Source organism: Thamnophis elegans, chromosome 3 (assembly GCF_009769535.1).
Source record: "Thamnophis elegans isolate rThaEle1 chromosome 3, rThaEle1.pri, whole genome shotgun sequence".
Classification (NCBI taxonomy): Eukaryota; Metazoa; Chordata; class Lepidosauria; order Squamata; family Colubridae; genus Thamnophis; species Thamnophis elegans.
The window spans coordinates 139419021-139445898 of NC_045543.1; the positions used below are offsets into that span (position 1 = coordinate 139419021).

Below are 26878 nucleotides of genomic sequence, written 5' to 3' on the forward strand. Positions count from 1 at the left end.
TTTATGTTGATTGGGTATTTAGTATCCTATGACTATCACTAAGTGTTGTAACTTATGACTATGAGGAATGTATTTTTATGGTGACCATACTCATGATTTATCACATAACTATGCATCGAAGACAAATAATGAGATATAGTTGTTTGCAGAAGTTTACTGTGTGTTTAGATGTTAGTAAAACATCTTTCTGTTATTTGATACTGTTTTTCTGACCGAGGCTTCCCAAGAGCATGAAGCAAACTCCTGGTCCCGACAAAAAACCCTTTTATTAATTTACTGTGAATTCTGCTTAGTCGCATCCAGCAAAGTCTTTTAAGGGAGGATTTACAGTCACAGACCTTATCTGGCCTGGAGAGCTGCAAAACTTGGCAAGGAGTCTCGGAGAGTCACAAACCAATTAAGCAAACTAATGGTCTCCTGCAAACTCCACTCCCCTTTCGCCCCTCTTTTATTTCCTCTGGGAGAGGCCATTCATCGTCCACCTGTGGCCTTACTCCCAAGTCGACCCCTGTTCTTTAGCTGTTTCCTTCGTCTGGCAACTCTGCGCATGCGCACACTGGGAACACGCTCCAGCTGTTCGTCTGCCTCACTGATGTCTGACTCTGAAGGCAGCTGATAACTGTCAGACGGCTCTGGCCCCCTCTCTGCCTCCGACACAGAGCCCTCATCAGAGCCTCCCCCAGACTCCAGGACTGGCCCATGTTCCTCCCCAAACTCCTCACTGTCCGAATCTGCTTTCAGCTCCCCTGGCCGGAGGCGGGCCACAACAACTGTGTTTTAGGGTCAGTTTTTGCATTTTTTTTTCTTTTGTGGGAGAGTGTTCTTCATTGCTTTCAAGATAGAATCTAAAGCAACCGTTATTCCTTAGCACGTTGCTCTCATGAAAACCTTTCTGCATTTTTCCCCCCCGATAAGAGTAATTTATTGCAAACTTGCAAAATCCTGAAAACAACAAGCAACATCAAAGCAGTGATTTTTGGTCAAACGAACCGTACTTTTAGCCACACTGGTATTTCTGTATTAAATAGCTTTATCGAGCCACAAGGATGACAGCCTTTAAACCAACTCTTCACAATAAAACCTTGATGTACCTGTGGGATGAATCAACTCAATCCGTCAGTCTTTTGAACAGTGTTGAAATGGGCAAAACCAGGAAAAAGCTCAAACAATTATGGTGGTTAAGTTAATGATATCGGCCGTTCTTCTGAATTGAATTGAATTTATTATATTTCTATGCCGCCCTTTTCCCAGAAGGGACTCAGGGTGGCTCACAACCCAAGTCAGGGGGTTAGGGGATACAAATAGGGAAAAAAAGACATAGACAAACAATACCACAATTTTAAAAACAACTCAACAGGCACACCATTTGAGCGGGGACAGGAACTCATCAGCCCCAGGCCTGTCAGAACAGCCAGGTTGCGGAAAGCCTGGAGGGTGGTGAGGGTCCGAATCTCCACGGGGAGTTCGTTCCAGAGGGTTGGAGCAGCCACAGAGAAGGCCCTCCTCCGGCTGGTCGCCAGTCGGCATTGGCCAGTGGATGGAATTCGGAGGAGGCCTAATCTGTGGGATCTAATCAGTCTATTGGAGGTAATTGGCAGCAGGCGGTCTCTCAAGTACCCAGGTCCAATACCATGAAGGGCTTTATAAGTGACGACTAGCGCCTTGAAGCGTATCCGAAGACCAATCGGTAACCAGTGCAGCTCGCGGAGGATAGGTGTAACGTGGGTGTACCGAGGTGCACCCACAATCGCTCGCGCGGCTGCATTCTGGACAAGCTGAAGTCTCCGAATGCTCTTCAAGGGCTGCCCCATGTAGAGCACATTGCAGTAGTCCAGTCTTGAGGTCACAAGGGCACGAGTGACTGTTGTGAGGGCCTCCCGGTTCTGCTGTGGAGTGCTCTGTGAGCGGGGAGGGGGGGTATTTTCTTGCAGATGTTTTGTTACCCCACTAGGTAACATCATCAGTGCTAGCTGAAGCTACCTAGTTGGATAATGATATGTAGGTAAGTAAACATCCAAGCTCAAAAGAGCAGCCCTGAGCTACAGAAGTCCCCTTCTCTTGGTCTTCTGCCTAGCTTGCAATGAGTTTTTCATTCACTTTAAACATGGTCAGCGTGATACTGAATAAATTGTTATTCCTCATGTCTAAAATGTGTCCTAATGCAGGCAGTCCTCAGCTTACAAAAACATTCGTTAAGTGAGTGCTGCCCCATTTTATGACCTTTCTTGCCACAGGGGTTAAGGGAATCGGTGCAGTTGTTTTAAATTAATGCCACGGTTGTTAAATGAATCTGGATTCCCACTGACTTTGGCCGCATCCTTATGATCAAAATTCAGATGCCCGGCAACTGACCCAACTCTCTCACTTAGCAACGACACTGAAAAAAGTGACTTATGACCATTTTTCACACCTTTGTAGCAGCCCCATGATTCAAGTGATCAAAACTTAGGATATTTGGCAACTGGTTCATACTTATGACCATTGCCGCGTCCCCAGGTTATTTGATCCCCTTTTGCAACCTTCTGACAAGCAAAATCAACGGAGAAGCCAGATTCACTTAAGAACCATGTTACTAGCTTCAGTGGCAGCGATTCACTTAGCAACGGTGGCACGAAAGGTCGTAAAACGGGGCAAAACTTACTTAACCAGTGTCTCCCTTAACAACAGACATTTTGGGATCAAATGTGGTTGTAGTTGAGGATTACCTGTATTGAATTAGAGAGCTTATACACCGGAAACAAATTCCTTGTGTGTCTAATTACGCTTGGCCAATAAAGAATTCTATCAGAAGACCTCCAAGGTCCCTTCCAAGTCGGTTGTTTGGCTCCTCATTTCAACCTTGAGCTACAACTTTTCTCCTTTATTGAAACCTCGCTCTGTGTGATGGATGATGAATTAGCTCAAACTCAACGGCGTCCGCTCTAATAAACATATTTTTTTTCCTTTTGTTTTCAGCGCCGAGTTAAAACTTTTGGACGAAGCTTCTGCGTCCGTCTGCAAGTCTTTAGGTATGACGCTGCAGCCAGCCGAGCTTTTCTTCCCATCTTTTAATTTTTCTTCCCTTGCTGTGCATTGGCTTCCCTAGCCAATCGCTCTTCTTCTCTACAGCAGTGGTTCCCAAACTTGGCAACTTTAAGACTTGTGGACTTCAACTCCTAGAATTCTCCAGCCAGCTCTGCTGGCTGGAGAATTCTAGGAGTTGAAGTCCACAAATCTTAAAGTTGCCAAGTTTGGGAACCACTGCTCTACAGCATCCCTTTGTATTTGTGATGCATTTAATATCTCCCATCTGCAGCCTGTGCACGAGTTTTATTTATTTTTTTAAAAAGAAACACACTTCGTTTTAAGGGCTCGAAATAGTCATATTGTACCCGCATGTCTGATTGGAGCCCAACGTTTTCACAAGTTTTTGCTTTGCATTGCATGATATCACAGGAAGTGGCTTGGGTGCAGTTACATGAAGTTCTAGTGGCACAGGTTTGTTTTTCCTTCTCCCTCTTTAAAAGAAAAAAGGATTTTAATGCATTTATTCAGAAGATAATATGTGTAGGAGGTGAAAGCAGAAATGGAACATGATACTTGCTTGGTAAATGGGATGTCAGAATCCTTCTTCAAAACGCTGCATTTTGATCCTGTCTGAAATTCCCCCCTGAACGTGAACAAAATAATTGGCTTTCCAAACTCTGCCACAGTATATTGATTCAGATCAGTAATTTTTGAGATCTGTGACTTGGTCAAAACTTTATGAAACTGTTTGAAATGTTAAGAATTAGACATGGGAAACAAGAGGGTTACTATCAAGAGCTCCATCTTGAACTTCCTCTGGAAATTCTCAGTCATCCAGGTCACCTAAGGGTGCTTTTTCCAAAGGCAACTGGGCTTCCTTTGTTTCTCCTTGAAGGTGTTTGACTTCTCATCCAAGCAGCTTCTTCAGTTCAGAACTGTTCAGCTCCGTTCAGAATTGAAGTAGCTCCTCGGATGAGAAGCAGCGAAATGTCCTCAGGGAAAAACAAAGGAAGCCCAGTTGCCTTTAGAAAAAGCACCTTTGGGGACATCTTGAGTTTTCCTTTTCCCCCAAGCATATTGTCTCCTCTGTTTGAGATGTGGCGTCTTGAGGCTTCTCTGATGGCTAAACATCTCCTGGTGTGCCCGGCTGAGCATACCAGCTCAGTAAATATGCTGAACAAATTTACAAAGAAAGAGGCGCATTCTTCGTTAAATTTGAGTGTAAGGCCCTGGTAAGAGGACATAGGCTTGCAAACTTCATGTTTGAACTAGATGTAGGCTGCATAAAGAGAAGGATAGACTCAAGATCACGTGAAGTGTTAATACCACTTTATAATGCCTTGGTAAGGCCACACTTCGAATACTGCATTCAGTTTTGGTCACCATGATGTAGAAAAGATGTGGAGACTCTAGAAAGAGTGCAGAGAAGAGCAACAAAGATGATTAGAGGACTGGAGACTAAAATATGTAGAGAATGGTTGCAGGAACTGGGCATGTCTAGTTTAATGAAAAGAAGGACCAGGGGAGACATGATAGCAGTGTTCCAATATCTCAGGGGCTGCCACAATGAAGAGGGAGTCAAACTATTCTGAGAGTAGAACAAGAAGCAATGGGTGGAAACTAATCAAGGAGAGAAGCAATTTAGAACTGAGCACTGATTGGTGATTAGAGGACTGGAGACTAAAATATGTAGAGAATGGTTGCAGGAACTGGGCATGTCTAGTTTAATGAAAAGAAGGACCAGGGGAGACATGATAGCAGTGTTCCAATATCTCAGGGGCTGCCCCAAAGAAGAGGGAGTCAGCTATTCTCCAAGGCATCTAAGGGTAGAACAATGGGTGGAAACTAATGAAGGAGGGAAGCAACTTAGAACTAAGGAGAAATTTCCTGACAGTTAGAAACAATTAATCAGTGAAACAACTTGCCTCCAGAAGTTGTAAATGCTCCAACATTGGAAGTTTTTAAGATGTTGGATAACCATTTGCCTGAAGTGATGTAGGGTTTCCTGCCTAAGCAGTGTTGGACTAGAAGACCTCCAAGGTCCCTTCTAACTCTGTTATTCTATTCCATTCTATGTAATCATTGTAGAATCTGAAACATTACCTAACTTTTCCTGCTCTTTTTTCTAGTGGAGAATAATCCTCGGACAGGAAACCTTGCCTCACTGATTAAAGTCTTCCTTTCCAGAACCAAAGAATTAAAAATTTCAGCAGAATGTCAGAAGTAAGTGTTTGACGTTACTTGCTAATTTTTTGTCACTTCAAAACACAAATACCAAACCCAACCCTGGTTGAAATTCACATAGTTGCTACTGAGGGTGCTGGCTGATTGCTTCAGGGGCACAGCTAATAGTATTTTATGAAGTCTGAGCTCAGAGTCCTTAGTAAACATTTCCATCAAAATGGCTTGGAGGTAATGATCATGTTTCCTCCTGTTTTGTGACAGGCAACACACAAAAACTGTAGCATATCCATTGACTTAGTGGTAACATTTTCTAAAACCAAGAAAGGCAAAATAGGTATCCCCCCCAATTCCCTTTTTTTAAATAAATTGGGTGTTATCCATAAGGATCAAAGCTGCTGAGGTGGAAATCTTTATTTGTCACAGCAGGAAAAGCCTGATTGTAAACTTGGCAGGCGTGGTAGCAGTCTTCCAAAGGGCAACTTTGTTGATGGGCTGGAAAGAGTTAAGGGGAGAGCCCAAGACTTAGAACCTGGGGAATCGACACACGCAGAAGGCAAGATTTGAGGATCTTGTTCAGATCAGTGTTAGACATATCTCATTTTTTGCCCATGTGCCTTCCTAATTTTATGGAATAAATCTGCTCCACTGACCTACTGAGATCTGCTTGAGAACGTGAAAAGAACTGCCCGACTTTGGGCCAGTTGCTCTCTCTCAGCCCAAGCCACCTCACAAGGTTGTTGTTGTTTTGGGAAAAATAGGGAAAAAGAATATTTGATACTTTCATCACCTTGAGTTATATATAAAAATATTAAGTTGTGATATAAACAAACAAATGAACAAAAATAGATAGATAGATAGATAGATAGATAGATAGATAGATAGATAGATAGATAGATAGATAGATGGATGATAGATAGATAGATAGATAGATAGATAGATAGATAGATAGATAGATAGATAGATAGATAGATAGATGATAGACAGGCAGGCAGGCAGCAGGCAGGCAGATGTGTATATGTGTGTGTGTGTGAGAAAGAGATGATAGATAATGATGGATGGATGGATAGCAGTGATGGGTTCCTACCAGTTCGGATCAGTTCGGCCGAACCAGGAGTGGTTTGGCGGCCTGGGTTGCTGGAACCGGCAGCGACCCAGGCCTGCCACGCCCCTGAACTGGTTCCCATAGGTGCTGCCATCTTGTTTTTTGCTTCTGCGCATGCGCAGAGCAATTTTTATTACACTGCGCATGTGCGCACGGCGCAGCCACGAGCAAACCAGCAGTGGTGACTGCCGGAACCCACCCAATGATGGATGGATAGATAGAGAGAATAAATGAGCATTTAATGTCACAAATGTATCGTAACGAATGCAGATAGTGCTTGACTTACAAACTCAATTGAGCCCAGCATTTCTGTTGCTAAACGAGAGAGCTATTAAGTGAGTTTTGTCCCATATTATGACATTTCTTGCCCGTTCTTAATAACATGATTGTAAGCTGAATCTGGTTTCCCCATTGACTTCGCTTGTCGGAAGGTCACGGCCTCAGGGCAACTGCAGCCATCATAAAAAGAAGCCAGTTGCTGAGCCTCTGAATTTTGATCACCTGACTGGGGTTTGCTGCAATGGTCGTAAGCCTGAAAAATGGCCACATGTCACTTTTGTTTGGTGCCGTTGTAATTTTGGATGAATGAACGGTTTGTAAGTCGTGGACTGCCTGCATCTTGAAAGTTATTTTCTTCCTATAGGTTTGGTGTATACAGGCTCTTGAAACTCTCCTGTTTTCTCTTCCAGCCACCTCTTCATCTGGCAGGCTCAGAACGCCCTGTTCATCATCTGCTGCCTGCTGAAAGTGTTGATCTGCCAGATGTCAGAAGAGGAACTGCAGCTTCATTTCACCTATGAGGAAAAAACCCCAGGCTCTTACGGTAAATCCTTAATTATTCCAACAAAACAAATGGCATCACACCTTGGCCGAAAGGTTTTATCGTTCTGCAGAACGTCTGTTCTTACGCTTCCTGCTTGGCCTTTCACAATACATCATTCGGATATCATTTTATCCGAAAGTAGCTGATAAGTCGGTGTTGCCTGAGTATTTACTGTATTTTTTGGAATGTAAGACGCACCTCCCCCCCCCAAAAAAGAGCGTGGAAATGTTGGTGCGTCTTTTACACCAAATACAGCCATTTTTGGGGCTCACTAAACCCTGCCCCCACATCCCATTTTTGCAAAAAATGGAGGCCTTTTTGCCTTTCCTCAGCCCCCAGGAGCACTCTGCAGGCTTCAGCAGGGCTGGGGTAAGGCAAAAATGCCCCCGGGTTTGTGAAAAACGGGTGAAAAATGGAGGCTTTTTTGCCTTACCCCAGCCCTGTTGAAGCCTACAGAGTGCTGCTGGGGGCTGAGGGAAGGCAAGAACTTTTTTTTCTTACCTCTTCGAAATCTTATTGCGTTTTATACACCGGTGCGTTTTATATTCTGAAATATTCGGTATTTATCCCAATCCTGTATTAGACAGGAATGACGAGGTCAAGTAGCAATGTAAGTGCGGAAATGGGCTGTCGTCCCTCCTTCCATGAACATCGCTGCAATTCCTGAAGAGGCGACGGCAAGAGCAACGTCTCCCTGAGCCCTGGTTTCGGCGACAATTAAATTAGTTAAAAATGTTTTCCCTGTGCCTCCAGAAACGTAATTTCTAATGTTGGGTTTTCCCCCTTAGCAGAGGGAGCCCCCCTGTGGAGTACTGTGAAGCTGTTACCATGGCAACTCCACTGTGCTGTACAGTAGAAGCCATTTTAAGGCACAACAGGCTGTATCTTAACAGAACTCACACCCCCGAAGGCTGTCAGGGGTGTCTTACCCCCACAGTATTTTTTCCCCAGAGAGTAAGTCATCTGTGTACTAGGTTTGGTTGAAAATGCTTGAGGTGTTCCAGAGTTATGGTGGAACGTGCACACACACATACAGCCATTTATATATATATAGATTTATATATATATAGGTTGAGTTGTATGCAAAAGTTGAGGCATCCTTGGTCAGAATGAATGTTTCAGGGTCCCTTGAGAGATGAAGAAATTGAAACGGAACAGATGTTTGGTATTTGCAGCAAAACACTGATCTGAAAAAGCTTGGCTGCCACAAAAACCCCTTAATATCAGTGCCCCAAAGAAGAGGGGGCCAACCTATTCTCCAAAGCACCTGAAGGCAGGACAAGAAGCGGCTAATCAAGGAGAGAAGCTACCTAGAGCAAAGGAGAAATTTCCTGACAGTGAGGACAATTAATTACCAGAACAATTTGACTTCAGAAGTTGTGGGTATTCCAACACGGCGGGTTTCGATGAAGGGTTTGGACACCTGTTTGTCAGAAATGCTTTAGGGCAGAGGTGTCAATCTCTATTTCATTGAGGGCCACATCAGGGTTGTGTTTGACTTTGGGGGGAGAGAGTGGGCGTGGCCAGGGGGGGGCTGGCCAGCTTGACATCTCTCCTGTTGGAGGTGACTTTCGGTGGCCCGAGCACTCTGCCAGCAAAAACAGGCTCCCGAGCTTTGTTTTCAGCTGTCATGTCCTCCTGCAATACTCTGCCAGCAAAAACGGAGCTCAGAAGCGCTGCCTGTGGCCCTCCGGAGCTCCATTTTCACTGGCAGAGGCACTGCAGGCCAGTCCTTTGCTGTTTCCAGGGCGGGGCAGATTTAAGCACCCCGCAGGCCACATCTGTCCCCCGAGCCTTGAGTTTGACACCCCTGGTGTAGGGCTTTCTGCTTGAGCAGGGGGTTGAATCAGAAGAGGGGACCTCATCCCCAGGCTTCCACCCACTATCAGGCTTTGAGTTGTTTGGAACCGGGCTGTGGAAGTGTGCATGTGCGTGCATCCCCACTTACATGAGGGTGTTGAAATGTCTGCATCTGGCAGAGACACTATGTCTGAGTCTGTGAACACCTGCAACAGTCCTTAGACTTATATACCGCTTCACAGTGCTTTAGAGCCCTCTCCTAGCGGTTTACAGAGTCAGCTATTGCCTCCAGCAATCTGGGTACTTGGAAGGATGGAAGGCTGAGTCAACCTTGAGCCTGGTGAGATTCAATCTGCTAAACTGCAGGCAGCCGGCAGGCAGCAGAAGTAACCTGCATTATTGCACTCTAACCATTGCATCACCGTGGCTCATTATAAATGGCATGCAAGCTTGCAAAGAAATACATTTAACTTTGTAGTATATATCAAATATTATGTTAACTTTTATTAAGGTTCTTTGAAATATATAATTTGACTGGGGTACCCACATTTCTGCATACAACTGTTAAGTACAAAGAATGAAGTATAATTTATCTCCATTATAGCTCAACTCTTGCTGTCCTCACAACAGTAATACAATAATGGCTGAATAGTACCATGTTTCTCCAAAAATAAGACAGGGTCTTATTTTCTTTTGACCTCCCCCCAAATAAGTGCTTGGCCTTATTTTCAGGGAGGTCTTATTATTTTTGAGGTGCAGGAGGAGGCGAGCGTGGTCACCTCACGGCTGCGGCTGTGTTATAATATTTTCAAGGAGGGCTTATTTTGGGAGGAGGGTTCATTATAGCGCATGCGCTCAAAAGGCCAATTGGGCTAATTATCTGGGGAGGTCTTATTTTTGGGGAAACAGGGTAGTAACTCTGAGAGGGATCTTGGAATCCTAATGGACAATTGCTTAAATATGAGCCAGCAGTGTGCAGCAGCTGCCAAAAAAGCCAACACAGTTCTAGGCTGCATTAACAGGATAGAATCAAGATTTGGTTAAGTATTATCACTTAATAATGTCTTGGGAAGACCACACTTGAAATATTGTGTCCAGTTTGGTTGCCATGATATAGAAAAAGATGTTAAGACTCTAGAAAGCGTGCAGAAAAGAGCAATGAATATGAGTAGGAGACTGGAGGCTAAAACGTAGGAAGAACGGTTGCAGGAATTGGGTATGTCTAGTTTAATGAAGGGAGGTGGTGGCTCAGTGGCTAAGACGCTGTGCTTGTCAATCAGAAAGGTCAGCAGTTCGAATCCCTAGCACCGCGTAACAGAGTGAGCTCCCATTACTTGTCCCAGCTTCTGCCAACCTAGCAGTTTGAAAGCATGTAAAAATGAAAATAGAAGAGTAGGGACCACCTTTGATGGGAGGGTAACAGCGTTCTGTGCACCTTCAGTGTTTAATCATGCCAGCCACATGACCACGTAGACGTCTTCAGACAGTGCTGGCTCTTCGGCTTTGAGACGGAGATGAGCACCGCCCCATAGAGTCGTAAACAACTAGCACATATGTGCGAGGGGAAACTTTACCTTTTTAGTTTAATGAAAAGGAGAACGAGGGGCGACATGATAGCAGTCTTCCATTTTTCTCACCATCCTTGCCGCATCCTCATGGTCACATGATCAAGATCCAGATGCTTGGCAACTGGTTCATATTTATGACGGTCGCAGGGATGACCCTTTGCGACAAGCAAAGTCAAGGGCGGAAGCCAGATTCACTTAACAACCAGGTTACTTAACTTGACAACTGCAGTGATTCGCTTAACAACTGTGGCAAGAAAGATTTTTAAATGGAGCAAAGCTCACTTAACCACTGTCTTGCTTAGCCACAGAAATGTTGGGCTCTGTCGTGATCATAAGTCGAGGACTACCTGTAATTGTTTTTCTTTACCCCATCTCTTAGTTCCAATCGGGGGACAGGAGAGAGTCAATAAACCCTTCCCCAATTATTAAGAAATACTTAATATTATTTTGTTCCAGACCAGTAAACACTTGGTGAGATGCCTATGGAGATTCTCAGTCATCCAGTAGCAATAGCAATAGCAGTTAGACTTATATACCGCTTCATAGGGCTTTCAGCCCTCTCTAAACGGTTTACAGAGTCAGCATATTGCCCCCAACAACAATCCGGGTCCTTATTTTACCCACCTCGGAAGGATGGAAGGCTGAGTCAACCCTGAGCCGGTGAGATTTGAACAGCCGAACTGCAGAACTGCAGCCAGCCGAAGTAGCCTGCAGTGCTGCATTTAACCACTGCGCCACCTTGGCTCATAGAGGCCATGATTGTCCCAAAGGTGCTTTTTCAAGAGACTTTCTTCTTTTTCTTCGAAGACCTTTCGCTTCTCATCCCTGAAGCTTCTCCAGCTCTTCCATTCCCCACCATCCAGTCAGAGCTGAAGAAGCATGAGAAACGAAACGTCTTCAAAGAAAAAACAGGAAAATTCAGTTGCTTCTTGAAAAAAAAAAAAAAAGCACCTTTGGGACAAATGCTTTAAAGAATTGTTCCTGTTATTCAAAGCAGCAAAACATCCAGTGCTAAGTTTGTTGAAGTAAAGTGCCAATTATTATTTTTTCCCCCCCTCGTTTAACAAACAAACTTTGAAAAGAAAAAGTGAAAGAAGCTGCTTGTGTGTGGTCTTATTGGTTTGGAGCAGGATCCAGAAGCCAGGAAATTGGAATTCCTCTTCAGTGTGATCTCTGCTGCACTCTGATCTTCTGCCAGTCGATTGTTTCCTGTTTTAGTTTACCCTTCTATAAAATTGGAATAATTTCCTCTATTCGGGACGAATGGCGAAGCTCGGAAAATGATGGCGTATAACCTTCCCTTTGTGCTGGGACATAATCCTGTAAACTCTATTGCCCTGAAAAGCTTCCCAAAAAGTTTGTAAACATTTGTAGGTACAAAGGAAGCTTGAGATGTTTCCTGAGAAACCAAAATGTAAAAGAGGGGGGGGGGGACCCAGGATCTGGTTGTTTTGGGATGCAGTGAAGCAGACAAATGAAAGCAATTGGATTTTTAGGCTTTAGCTTAATGACTGGGTCGGAGAGAAAGGCATTTTCCAGGGCTTATTTTGTCAGCTGTGCAATTCCGATAATTCTGTGCGGAAGGGCTAAGCTGAAAGAATTGCTAATTGCATCTCAGTCGGCCAACAGTTGGCCGTCTTTAACTTTCTGATGCTTCGGCCTCGCTTTTGACCAAAGGAAACCTAGAACTTAATTTATTTCTGAATGGCAGTCATTTTTTTTTCCCAGCAAGATATATTTTCCTTTTCTTCATTTGCATTCATCTTACAAAAAGTTAACTAACGATCATTCACCTGGTTATACTGTAGTTTGTGATGAGCAGAGTAATAGAGTAACAGAGTTGGGAGGGACCTTGGAGGTCATCTAGTCCAACCCCCTGCTTAAGCAGAAGGTCCTATACCAGTGTTTCTCAACCTTGGCAACTTGAAGATGTCCGGACTTCAACTCCCAGAATTCCCCAGCCAGCGAATGCTGGCTGGGAAATTCTGGGAGTTGAAGTCCGGACATCTTCAAGTTGCCAAGGTTGAGAAACACTGTCCTATACCATTCCAGACAAGTGGCTGTCCTGCCTCTTCTAAAAGAGAGGGAGTGATGGAGAACACAGAATTTCTGAAGGCAAGCCATTCCACTGGTTGTTTTCTGTATCTTGTATACGGCATGAGTCAAAAAGAGGGCTGCGAAAATGTCTACAGACCCCTCACATCCTGGACATAAATTGTTTCAACTCTCTACCCTCAAAACGACGCTATAGGGCACTGCACACCAGAACAACACGACACAAGGACAGTTTGAATGCCATCACTCTGCTAAACAGCTAATTTAACTCTGCTAAACTGTCGAACTATTTACTGAGACTGTATTACTATTATTCTCCTTATCCTTCCTATTACCTACCTCCTTTTCTTCTTATGATTATAACTTCGTTGTTCGTGTCTTTATGATTTATAGTGTTTTATTTAGTTTCCTAGTATGAGTTTGATTGATTATTTAGTATCCTATGACTGTCACTAAGTTTTGAATCTTATGATTTAGGAGGAATGTATTGATGATGACTATGGTCATGATTTATCACTTATATCTTTTATGTACACTGAGAGCTTATGCACCAAGGACAAATTCCTTGTGTGTCCAATCACACTTGGCCAATAAAGAATTATATTCTATTTTCAGTGTTAGGAATTTCTCCTTGATTCCAGGTTGATTAGTTTCTATTCATGCTTTTTGTCTTACCTTCTGGTGCTTTGAGAAATAGGTTGACTCCCCCCCCCACCCTTCTTTCTGGCAGCCCCTCAAATATTCCAAGACTAATATTATGTCATCCTTGGTCCTTCTTTTCACTAAATTAGCCTTCCCCACCCCTGCAACCGTTCTTCATATGTTTTAGTCTTCAAGCCCTTAATCATTTTTGTTGCTACCCTCTGCACTCTTTCCAGAGTCTCAACGTTTTTTTAATAACATGGTGACCTGTTCTGACCCCCCCTTCTCCGTCCAGGAACGAATGCCGAAACCAACGTAAATGAGAATGTTTTTTAATCAATCCAGACTCTCGTTGGATAGCCACATAAACAAAGAGATAAGCACTCCGGCAGCAAGTCCTACAAAACTTGGCAGCAATGCAAACAAACTCTGGCAGCAATCCAGCCTGCCAAGTTTGTTTCTTGTTAATCGTTAACGTTGACTTCTGCAGAAAGGCGTGGCACAAGCAGTCTCTTTTATAATCAGGAGAGGATCTTAATGAGCATCAGCTGAGCGTAATCACCTCCTGTGATTACGCAGTTGTTCTTGACGACGAGTAGCCCTTCGACGGCGTGCATCCTGGAACAACTCACAGGTGTTTTCTGGATCACTCATTCTTGTCTCCTCCCCACTGATCACCTGGTGACCAACTAGTCTCTCTGCGCCCTGCTCGGAGTCGGAACCCTCTCCTGGGTCCTTTGAATCCTCCAGGGCCGACTCATAAGACCCCTCGCTGTTGGAGTCTGGTGGCAGCTCCAACGGCTCCTGCCGAGCCACAACAGTGACCAAAACTGGATGCAGTATTCCAGGTATGGTCTTATAGAGCCGAGGTGGCGCAGTGGTTAAATGCAGCACTGCAGGCTACTTCAGCTGACTGCAGTTCTGCAGTTTGGCTGTTCAAATCTCACCGGCTCAGGGTTGACTCAGCCTTCCATCCTTCCGAGGTGGGTAAAATGAGGACCCGGATTGTTGTTGGGGGCAATATGCTGACTCTGTAAACCGCTTAGAGAGGGCTGAAAGCCCTATGAAGCGGTATATAAGTCTAACTGCTATTGCTATTGCTATTACTGAGGTTTTTATAAAGTGGCACTAATACTTCACGTGATCTTCATTCTATCCCTCTGTTGCACTGCATTGGCTTCTATGGCTGTAGCCGCACACTACTAGCTCATATTTAAGTGATCTTCCACTAGGACTCCAGGATCCCTCTCACATTTACAGCTTTTGAGCCAGGTTTCACCTAATCGGGACCTGCACATTTGGTTTTTCTTTCCCAAGTGTAAAGCCGTACTTTTCTCTATCTTGAATTCCATTTTCTTGGATAAGATCCAGTGTTGGAGTCCGTCAAGATCCATGTAGATCTTGAGCCTATCATCTGGAGCGCCAAAAAACAGGCAAAAACAAAGCAGTTTTTCGGGCTGTTTTCTGGGCCATTTTTAGGTTGTTTTTAATCCTGAAATACAGCCTGAAAACAGCATGAAAAACAGCCTGAAAGTGGCCTGAAAACAGGCATGGACTGGTCTTTGGATTTCTGGTGCTTCAGCGCATGCACGCATGTTCCGATTTGGGCACTCGGTACCGAAAAGTTACCGAGTACCTCACTGTCCTAGCCTGTATTTCAACCCGCTGTTTTTTGAGCCATTTTTAAAAATACACTGTTTTCAATCAATCGGTTTGTTACAGTCTTAGAGCCGAGACAATACACTGTTTTTAAAAAAGCCTGGTGAAGTTTAAACTTTTGGTAACTGGAAATTTGGATAGAATTTGGAAGCAAGATTACTGTACTAACGTTGACATATCCAGTAAAATTTCCTTATTTTCTTTTAGAATCTGAATATGAAGATCTTATGGAAGAATTATTCTGCTGCCTCATTCAACTGATTGTGGAGGTTCCTCTTTTGTAAGTAGATTTCATGTGTTCGGTTTCCATTTGAGTTCCCTCCAGATGCATTGTTTGTGATTAAAGGTAAAGGTAAAGGTTCCCCTCGCAGATATGTGCTAATCGTTCCTGACTCTAGGGGGCGGTGCTCATCTCTGTTTCAAAGTTGAAGAGCCAACACTGTCTGAAGACGTCTCCATGGTCATGTGGCTGGCATGACTAAACACCGAAGGGGCACGGAATGCTGTTACCTTCCACCAAAGGTGGTTCCTATTTTTCTATTTGCATTTTTACATGCTTTCAAACTGCTAGATTGGCAGCAGCTGGGACAAGTAACGGGAGCTCACTCCGTTACGTGGTGCTAGGGATTCGAACTGCTGACCTTTCTGATTGACAAACTCAGCGTCTTAGCCACTGAGTCGCCCCGTCCCTGCATTGTGATTACAATACCAATAATCCCCAGGCCTCAGGGTCATATTAAAAAGGGAAGATCCCCACGTATTACCTTGACCTCCTGAAGAAAAAGCAGGCCATAAAGCTAACAAAATAAAAACTGGCCCTGCTAATTGGAAATTCAGATATCTATTTTACATAATATTGATTACAGGCTGCGCGGGTTAACTCCTTTTTAATAAAAATAAAAATAACTAATTCTTCTAGAATTCCATAGTTACATTTGAGTCCATCTTATAATCACCAGATTTGTAATAGTCAGACAAAAAAACACAGAACAAATTTTATTTCTGTTGGACCCACTAAATGTAAAGTCAGGAGCTGTTTCAGAATGTTTAGATTATGTTCAAAATGATATTTGCAAAAGATAATAAGAAAAATCGCTCTACATGGGGCTGCCCCTGAAAAGTGTTCGGAGACTACAATTAGTCCAGAATACAGCCGCCTGAGCGATACTGGGTGTACCAAGGTACACCCACATTACACCTATCCTCCGCGAGCTGCACTGGCTCCCTATCGGTCTCCGAGCACGATTCAAGGTGCTGGTCATTACCTTTAAAGCCCTACATGGCCTAGGACCCGGATATCTGCGAGACCGTCTTCTGCCGCATACCTCCCAACGACCGATAAGATCGCACAGGGTGGGCCTTCTCCAGGTGCCACCAGCCAGACAATGTCGGCTGGTGGCTCCCCGGGGGAGGCCTTCTCTGTAGCCGCTCCGACCCTATGGAATGAACTGAGATCCGGACCCTACCCACTCTCATGGCCTTCCGAAAGGCTATCAAAACCTGGCTATTCCGGCAGGCCTGGGGCTGTTGACCTCTTGACCGAGGTTCAGCCCCAATTAGACTGGGTGCATGATGTGCTTTCTTTTAATCTGTTTTCCTCTGTTTGTTTTTAACTCTTCACTTTTTAAATTTTTATTTTCTGTAAGCTGCCCGGAGTCCTTCGGGATTGGGCGGCCTATAAATTTATTAAATCAAATCAAATCAAATCAAATCAAAAAGGAGGTTGGGGAATGAGATTATTTAAAAAAAACATGTCCCAGCTGATAACAATCAGATGAATTGAATTGTTCTTGAGTGCAAAATCATGGGAAATTATAGATATTGTTTGTGTGTGTCTCAGGATTAGCACAATCATTATTTTTACTATATTGCCGTGGAGGAAAGCTAAAGTACACAGAAATCTTAGTAGGATTTTGCCCATGGCAGCCTTAAAACTTACTTTCTCTTCTTTCTTTCTCACGATAAATTTCCATATAAATTCAGAGACTTTTCTTAACTTACAGTAAATTAGCCCGATAGCTACCTTTGATTTTTGTTGCCTCGTCTTTACATAGCTGCAGAATGTTCTACCAAAGTGAACTTAAAGGTGCTTTTTTTTCAAAAGACAGCTTGACTGGGGGTTTGGGGATTTTTTTTTGAGAAAGAAGAAGTTTGCTTCTCATCCGAGAAGCTTCATCAGTGAAGTGAAACGTTTTCTTTTTCCTAAAAAACAAAACCCAGTTGCCTTTTGAAAAAAAAAAAGCACCTTTGAGACAACTATGACCTGAATGACTGAGAATCTCCAAAGACATTTACCAAAATAGACAGAACTTACAATGCAAGCAGAATAGAGCTGAAAGGGACCTTGGAGGCCTTCTAGTCCAGCCCTCTGCTCAAGCAAGAGGCTCTGTACAATTTGAGACAAGTGTCCATCCAGTCTCATCTTAAAAACCTCCAGTGATGAAGTACCCACCACATTTGAAGGCAAGCTGTTCCCCCGGTTAATTGTTCTCACTGTTAGGAAGATTCTCCTTAATTCCAGTTTGCATCTCTCCTTGATTAATTTCCATACCTTGCTTCTTGTTTTACCCTCAGGTGCTTTGGAGAATAGGTTTACCCCTCTTTTTTTCTGAGTTAGCCTTAAGATTTCAGATTTCTCTCTTACAGCTTTTTAATATTTTGTACTATTGATTGAAGGTGGCTCAATGGCTAAGACGCTGAGCTTGTTGATTAGAAAGGTTGGCAGTTCAGCGGTTCGAATCCCAAGCGCTGTGTAACGGAGTGAGCTCCTGTTTCTTGTCCCAGCTTCTGTCAACCTAGCAGTTTGAAAGCATGTAAAAACGCAAGTAGAAAAATAGGAACCACCTTTGGTGGGAAGGTAACAGCGTTCCATGAGCCTTTGGAGTTTAGTCATACTGGCCACATGACCATGGAGATATCTTCAGACAGCGCTGGCTCTTCGGCTTTGAAACGGAGATAAGCACCGCCCCCTATAGTCGGGAACGACTAGCACGTATGTGCGAGGGGAACCTTTACCTTTTGCTGTTGATTGACCATTCCCTCGGATGCCGTACAAGCATTTAGTGTTTTGATAAAGGCACAGTTGGATTTTTTGTTGGTTTTTTGGGGGGAAGTGCTGTGCTCTTGAAACCTAATCTTGTCGCCAGTTCATTAACGGGGGGCAGTTGTTTTTTAATGAATTTGTGATGAGACTTAGAGAAGCCTTTCTGATAATGCAAAGAGCCATTGTCCATACTTCCTGTAACAGTGATCATTTCTGTTTGTGGAAGATTAGAAGAAAAGCTGGAGGTGAAAGAATATAAAAATTAGATCTCACAGGTTAGGTCTCCTCCGGATTCCTTCCGCCAGCCAATGTCGACTGGCGACTCCCTGGGGGAGAGCCTTCTCTGTTGCAGCTCCAGCCCTCTGGAATGACCTCCCCGTGGAGATCCGGACCCTTACTACCCTCCCGGCCTTCCGCAAAGCCACCAAGTCCTGGCTGCTCCAGCAGGCCGGGGGGCTTGTGAAACATCCAGCCCCACGGAAACTGTGAATATTGCGGGTTTTTTTTTTAAAGTGTTGTCTTTGTCTAGTTATTCCCCTTCCCTTGTCTATTGTGAGCCGCCCGGAGTCCTTCGGGAGTGGGCGGCATACAAGACAAATAAATACAAATACAAATACAATACAAAAATATTAATAAATGTTGGCAGCCTGGGGGAAGAGGGAGTTGAGTGTTAATCACACACACAACATAGTCTGCAACTAGAGTCCACTCCTGTAAAATCAGTAGCCAGGATCCAGAATTCTATAAAATTGGTTCCAGAAGCCTGTGTTTAAATGTTTCTTGACCAGAAGTGACTTAGACTGTCAAAAAATACAGGCTCTATTGCAGAACAATATATTCTAGAAGCAGATACTACGAGGCAGTAGTTTTCTGCACTAAACATCAAGTCTTGTGCATGTCTTTCTTAAATACAGATATCACAAACTTGATTTCATTGAAGGCCACATCAGGGTTGTGTTTGAGCTCGTGGAGCTGTGGCCGGGGTGCATACGGCCTCCCCAGGCTCCCATTTTTGTTGGCAGAGGGCTGCAGGAGACGGTTGTGGTCAAAAGAACTCAGTTTCCGCTGGTAGAGACACCATGAACCGGTCCTTTGCTGTTTCCAGAGTGGCGCCACATGCCACCCCATTGGCCGGATTCGGCCCGTGGACGTTGAGTTTTACACCCCTGCATTAAGCCATTGGCTTGTTTGTTAATCAATCCTCTTACCCATGGAGAAGAATATTTGTAGCTCAGGGTTGAAATGATGTTCTGGGTAGTTCTCTTGCAGACATCATCATCAAAACTATGTAACATCGTCAAATACTAGACCAGAGCTGTTAAACCCGTGGCCCATGGGCCAGACACGTCACGGGCTGCCCACGTCCACACCTGGTTTAGTAAAGGGAGGGGGAAGTCATGATACGTCACGTGGCGATGCCGTGGCGATGCAAGTTTGACACCTCTGTACTAGACTGACTAGCACTGATGATGTTACTTAGTTTGGGTGAGGAAACATCTGCAAGAAAACAATCCAGCTGAGGGAGCACCAAGGACTCCCCAATCCTCCTGCGTGAGCAGGGGGTTGGACTAGATGGCCTCCAAGGTTCCTTCCAACTCTGTTACTGTTTACTGTTTAACCCTGTCTCTTGCATGTAGACAAAGTAATCATGGCTTGCTTGGCTAATTCCCGAGGCTTTCCCCCCTTTCTATGGTAGCTACTCGTGCCATATATCTCGATGGGTTTGTGAAGAGCTTTGAGCAGCATGCAAAACCAAACCATGCACACGTCCCCACTGTGTGTTTCACATCATGATGAGCTACAGTTAATAGACATTGAGGCAATTGCTAGCTAGGATTTATTGCGCTAAAGCAAATCATTGTTTATGTTAAGTGAAAAAGCAGGCGAGGCAGATTACGGTTTCCTGCTGGGTTCATGTGGCAAATGAAACCAACAGGAAATTGTCCTTTCTGTTTCTCATGTAGGGATGGGCTCTGCCTCAAAGCTGAAAGTGAATTTTGATCCCTCATTAAATTTGTGCCAGCCAAACTTGCCTCTTGGATTGCTGGTCCAAATGAGCACTTTTCTCTAATTAAAATTCCCAAAGAGGGATTCTTTTTTTTCCTCCCAGACTGAGACTAAAACTGGACAGTGTCCAGGAATTCATCTAAGACTGTGATGGCGAACTTATGGCACGTGTGCCACAGGTGGCACGCGGAGCGATTTGTCAGGGCACACGAAGCATGCATGCACTGGCCAGCTAACTTTGGCCTTCTTTTGAGCCATTTTTCGCCTTCCGGAGGCTTCCCTGAAAAACTGGCCCTACGGGCAAACCAGAAATTCAGGAACGGAATTCTGGTTTGCTCATAGGGTTGGTTTTAGCCCTCCGGAGCCTTCGGGGGCCTCTCCGGAGCCTGAAGGCTCCGGAGGGCTAAAACCGGCCCTACGAGCAAACTGGAAGTCCATTCCTGAAGTTCCCGTTTGCCTGTAGGGCTGGTTTTTCGCACTCCGGAGGCTTCCCTGAAAAACTGGCCCTACGGGCAAACCGGAAATTCAGGAACGGACTTCCAGTTTGCTCGTAGGGCCAGTTTTAGCCCTCCGGAGCCTTCAGGGGCCTCTCTGGAGCCTGAAGTCTCCTGAAGCCTCGGGAGGGCTAAAACCGGCCCTACGAGCAAACTGGAAGTCCGTTCCTGAAGTTTCCGTTTTTCCGTAGTGCTGTTTTTTTGCACTTCGGAGGCTTCAGGGACGCTTCATGGAAGCATAGCATTATGGGTGTGTCCCCCTGCGCGCGTGCGCGCACACACACAGACACACACACACACATACACACACTATTGGCACGCGAGCCAAAAAAGGTTCACCATCACTGATCTAAGATATAGAATAATTAAGTGAGAAAATTTGGGAAACCACGAGAAATACGTTGTGCATGTTCTGGATTGTGCCAAAGAATTTCATATATTACATTTGTAGTTGAGGTAAAAGCTATGATTTTTTTGTTATTTCACATATTTATTTAATATCTGAAGTATATTATAGTATATCTTTGAGTGTAATTGACAGTTCATACAAGGAGAATCCTTAAAATGTCAGAGACTATATTAAGCTTTTATTTGACTTTTTAAAACTTTTTTTAACAGTTTGTTTGTGCATTTTCTGTTTACATAGATAAGTGCTTTGCGAACAGAATATTGCCTGGATCAATTTAGAGATTTTCAAAAATAGACTGAACAACCGTTTGAGATGGTATAAGGTCTCCTGCTTTGAACAGGGGGGGGGGGGATAGACTAGAAGACCTTCAAGGTCCCTTCCAGCCTTATGTTTCTATATTCTATTTACAGTCCCTTATTTGTTGAAATCCATGGAGAGTAGAACTCCCAACTTTTTCAAGATTTATAGCCGGCAGAACTAAATTAAAGAGCATGAATAGATCTCTCTCTGAGAAAATAACAGCTAATTTTTAAAAACCAGTTTGAAACTTTGGAAATCTATACCATAAATGCAAAATTGCTTTAGCACAAGCTTCCCTTAATTTTAAATGCTCTTCCTCCCTTGGAAAGTGAGGGGCGTCAAATTTCCATGGAAGTCGCCTATACCCACGATGGGTGAAGAGGCGTCAAGTACAAGTACAAGTTCCTATCGGAATGAGTAGCAAGCCATAGTTTGTTGCTGTATCTAAATTCAACAGATGGTGTTTACCACATGGCACTATGCTACCCATTAAGATGTAGCTGCAAGCTGTATTTTTTTCATTGACCCAAACAAGGAAGCTTCTGATTTCCTCACTTGTTTAAAAATCAAAGAGGACGATAGAAACATGCAAGTCGAATTCGCTCTCGCTGCTCCTAAAGACCAAGCTATAGTTCCGTGATGGTGAACCCATGGCACACAGAGCTCTGTCTGTGGGCATATCAGCCATCGCCGTGCATGTGCATGCATCTTCCGCCGGCCAGCTAGTCTTCTGGTCTCTGCTGCACATGTGGGGGACGTGCACGCACATGCGCAGGGGGGGGTGAGGTGCATGCATGGGAGGGCACTCGCATTGCATTTTGGGGGCTTAGCTTACGCAGCGCCTCCACACCCTGTTTTGGGCCTGTAACAGGGGTGGGTTCCTGCCAGTTCTAACCTCTTCTATAGAAGAGGTTCCACAAATCTACAGTGCCGTTTAGAACCGGTTCCAGCTCCCTCCCCTCGCCCGTCTGCACATCATCAAGATGAACAGTGGGAGGAGGAATTCTGGGAGTTGAAGTCCACAAGTCTTAAAGCTGCCAGGTTTGAACACCCCTGGTTTTTTTTTTTTCTAAAGCGTTAGGGGTCCAAGGGTCTTGTAACTTGACAGCTTTAAGATTTGATTTTGATTTTGATTTTTGATTTTATTAGTATTTATAGGCCGCCCTTTTCCCTGAGGGGACTCAGGGCGGCTTACATAAAATAAGGAAGGGAGGGTACCGACAATAGACACAAACAATACATTTGCGTGCTTCAAATGCCAGAGTTCCTGAGCCAACATGACTGGAGGAGGAATTCTGGGAGTTGAAGTCCACAAGTCTTAAAGCTGTCAAGTTTGAACACCTCTGGGGTTTTTTTCTAAAGGGTTAGGGGTCCAAGGGTCTTGTAACTTGACAGCTTTAAGACTTGCACATTTCAATGCCAGAGTTTCTGAGCCAACATTTTGGTTGCTAAGCAAGAGCGATGTTAAGCGTTGTTCACCACATTTTACAAGTTGGCCATGCCTACCCAGTCACATGGCTGGCAAGCCACTCCCACCCGGTCCAATGGCTGGCAAGCCACTCCCACAAAGCAGGCCACATCTACAGAAGAGGTTCTAAAAAATTTTGAAACCCACCACTGCCTTGGAAGGTGGGTTCCTACCTATTTGGTGCGGTTTGGCTGAATAGGTAGTAACTCTGGCGGACACATGACTGTCCCGTTTCTATCCTTGGCGGCGCCATCTTGATTTTCCATTCTGCACATGCACAGAACAATCTTCATGGGGAAAAATGTAATTTTTATTACTTTTTAAATGTTGTATACAGGTGCAGATCATTTTAAGTGTAAATGTACCCGCGTGTGGAGCGCACAAAATTTTTGGGGTGCCGAATCGGTAGTAATGGCGGCTGTAATCCATCCCTCTGCTGGAAGTCCTCCCTACAGCAACCTGGAAGCCAAAATGGGGTGGTGGGTGTCGCATGCATAGGGGCCGGGGAGAGTTACGCGCGCATGATCAAAAAGTTAGCCATCACTCTCTATAGTTTGATATTCCATCTGAAAGCACCCGGTTTTCTCTATAAGCAAATCCTGCTGCCGAAAGAGATATTTCTATTTATTTTATAGAATGTCTGACTTGGTAGAAGCGTGGAAACGTTAGCAATTGAGTGTAATTTTGCGTGACTTAACATACATACATACATACATACATACATACATACACACACACACACACACACACACACACACACACACACACACACACACACACACACATATATATATATATATATATATATATATATATATATATATATATGTTAAGTCACAACCCCTGGTAAGCCCCAATTATGGGAGGAAGCTAACTGCTTCCATCATCTGTCAATCGGCTCGTCACAAGAGTCCATCACGACAGAAACCCAATATTTTTACTGTTGCCTTTGTTATATTTGTGTTTGTTTGTTTTTTAAATTTGTGCTGATAAATAAATAAAAGGAGACTAGTATAGATCTATTTCAAGCTATTTAGCTCTCATCAGCTAGCCATACCCTTACTGGGATTCAAACCTGTGCTGTATTGCATCTTAGGCAAACGTCTTAGCTAAGCCACAGGTCTCCTCCTTATCAGCTGAAGCCAGGGAAGAAGGTTTATATTTAGAGTCACAACCCCTGATAAGCCCCAATTTTATATATATATATATATATATATATATATATATATATATATATATATATATATATATATATATATATATATATATATATATATATATATATAGTGTTTTCATTTTTACGGATGACTTTAAACATAGGTAGGATGAGAAATGGGAGCCTTGAGCGTCCTGAGGCTTGTCTGCAGTCCAGGGAATGACTCATGAGCGAGACATCTTAATTCCCTTTTGTAGCTGCTGAATCCACTCCCTTCCTTTCCACGGAGGAGGTGGAAGAATTCACTGGGAATATTTCCTGTTTCTTTCTTTTCAAATAAGAGGATGGCAAAAGAGGTCACTGTTGAGTTTTTGGCTTCCAGTTACTTTTTTCAGAAATAAATTGAGACGCTTCCCCAAACATTTCTCAAACAAGCATCGCTAGTGTATTCTTTGCATGCCTGTTTGCCATTAGTGGATGTTAATTTGGAGAGCATTGCCAAGAGGAAAGATCATGTTCCCCGAAGATCCTCAAACAGGAGGCTCTTTGCCTTTCACTATCCTGAACCGGCTTCATCCTTTTTGGCAAACTCGTCTTTAAACCTTTCTGGTCAACCCTCCTCGGGAAGTGTGGCAATCAAGGCCCTTTTCCTTTATTATTTGAATGTTGATGCTTGAATCCGTCTCTTCTGGCAACCATCCTAAATTAGCGAACTTTTAACCTTGGATGCTTCCGGTGAAATTCGACTTGTTAGGAGATGAAGAGTAAGAAATGGCTTTTGTTCAGAAAAGCTGACGTGGGACGAGTCTATAGGTCAGTGATTCCCAGCAAGGGTACCCAAATATTGTTATCCTGCCGCTCTTATCAGCGCAAAACATCTGTGGGCATCCCAAGTTATGAACCCCCCACTATAAACAATGCAGAGCCTTGATGCCATTTTGCTATCGCAGATCAGCGAGGCTGAAAAGCCCGAGATAAAGAAGTACTTACCGCACACAGATCGTTGAAATTAAAGAAGCCGATAAGACGTACAAAAAAAGGGCAGCCAAGCGGATTAAAAGGGATTGCTTCTGAGGCAAAACTCTATAATTCTTGCAAAATTCTAAATAAGAGATGGCATGGTGGACCCAGATAACATCCGAACTTGGATTTCAACCCTCTACACACAAATTACACACACACACACACACACACACACAGAGATTTGGGACTCCTCAACAATTGAGGACCTGTATACTGCACAAGTCAAAAAGAGGGCTGTGACAATATCTACAGACCCCTCGCATCCTGGACATAAATTGTTTCAACTCCTACCCTCAAAACGATGTTATAGGGCACTGCACACCAAGACAACTAGACACAAGGACAGTTTTTTCCCGAACGCCATCACTCTGCTAAACAAATAATTCCCTCACCACTGTCAAACTATTTACTAAGGCTGCATTACTATTACTACTAGTCTTCTCATCGTTCCTATCACCCATCTCCTCCTACTTATGAATACAGGACTGTGACTTTATTGCTTGTATCCTTACGATTTATATTGATATTGATAGTTTCCTGGTGCTTATTTGTACCCTTTGGCTGTCATTAAGTGCTGTACCTTTTGTTTCGTGACAAATGTATCTTGTCTATTTATGTACATGGAGAGCATCTGCACCAAGGACAAATTATCCTTGTGTGTCCCATCACACTTGGCCAATAAATAATTCTATTCTATTCTAATCTTCAAAGTGCAGAATTTAGCTTTCAAGAAACATGGGAATGGAGAGCCATTTGGATGGTTTTAACGGGAAACCCGGACAAATTCAGAAACAGAATAACAGACTTGGACAGGATCTTGGAGGTGTTCTAGTCCAACCCCCTGCTCAAGCAAGAGGCCCTGAACCATTCTACACAAATGGTTGTCCAATCTCTTGTTGAAAGCCTCCAGTGATGGAGCACCTACAACTTCTGAAGGCAAAGCTGCTCCGCTGGTTAATTGTCCTCACTCTTAGGAAATTTCTCTCATGGAGGACAGGGCTATCCACTGCTATTTGAACACCTTTGACATCATGGACTTGCATGCTCTAAACACCCAAATGCTAGGAAGCAACAAGGAAGATGCCATTGCTCTTCTATTCCTACTTTTGAACAGGGGTGGGCTGCTACAGATTCGCCCCTCTTTGGGAGAACCCATAGCTAACATTATGACTGGTTCGGAGAACCTCCAAATCCCACCCCTGGCTGGCCCCACCCACCCTGCCGCTGCCACCACCCCCTCCCAGGAGTGTACACGCGGCCCATTTTGAATGCGAGGTAAGTGCAGGGCCCATACGGAGATTTGGGGAGGGGGGAAAAACAGGCCTCCGGAGCCCAGGGGAGGCAGTTTTTGCCCTCCCAGAGGCTCCAGGAAAACCTCCGGAGCCTGAGGAAGGTGAAAATGACCCCCCCCCACCCCCTGGCCGTGGTACAGGAGGGTGACTAGGCCACACCCACCATGGCGACATCCACCCAGCAACCAAGCAGAGAACCTGTTGCTGAAATCTTTGAAGCCCACTCCTGCTTTTGAACTTCCTGGAGCCAATACTAAGCCGCCGTGGCATACGCTGGACTTTATCCGCCACAAATGAAAAGCACAAATTAACAAGTGCCCTTCATGATATGGAAAGTACTTCACTCTGTTTTGTGCTGCTACAGTTCCCAAGTATGCAACACTTCTATGGCTCTTACATTTTCTCTAAGTGTAATTTTTTTTTGTGTTGAGTTGAGTTTATTGATCTTGTATGCCGCCCACTCCCGAAGGACTCCGGGCGGCTTACAATAAACAAGGGAAGGGGATAAATACACAAAACAACACTTTAAAATACACAACGGTCACAGTTTCCGAGGGGCTGGATATTTCGAGAGCCCCCCGGCCTGCTGGAGCAGCCAGGACTTAACGGCTTTGCGGAAGACCGGGAGGGTAGTAAGGGTCCGGATCTCCACGGGGAGATCGTTCCAAAGGGCTGGAGCTGCGACAGAGAAGGCTCTCCCCCGGGGAGTCGCCAGCCGACATTGGCTGGCAGATGGAATGTGGGGTTGGAAAGAGCCAGTTTGGTTTAGTGGTTAGAGGCATCAGGTTAGAAACCAGAAGGCGGTGAGTTCTAGTCCCAGCTTGGGCCTGCAAAATTGGCTGGGTGC

The 26878-nt window shown here is 44.3% G+C and overlaps 1 protein-coding gene across 2 annotated transcripts in view; it reads left to right on the forward strand.

Moving 5' to 3' along the window:
* Positions 1 to 26878, forward strand: part of DYM (dymeclin) — a 266534-nt gene that overhangs the window by 55805 nt on the left and 183851 nt on the right. For both annotated transcript variants that reach the window (XM_032213699.1, XM_032213700.1), the window contains exons 4-7: positions 2956 to 3008; positions 5136 to 5229; positions 6982 to 7115; positions 15047 to 15119. In XM_032213699.1, coding sequence (XP_032069590.1) covers positions 2956 to 3008; positions 5136 to 5229; positions 6982 to 7115; positions 15047 to 15119 — 354 coding nt within the window. The remainder of the gene's footprint in view (positions 1 to 2955; positions 3009 to 5135; positions 5230 to 6981; positions 7116 to 15046; positions 15120 to 26878) is intronic.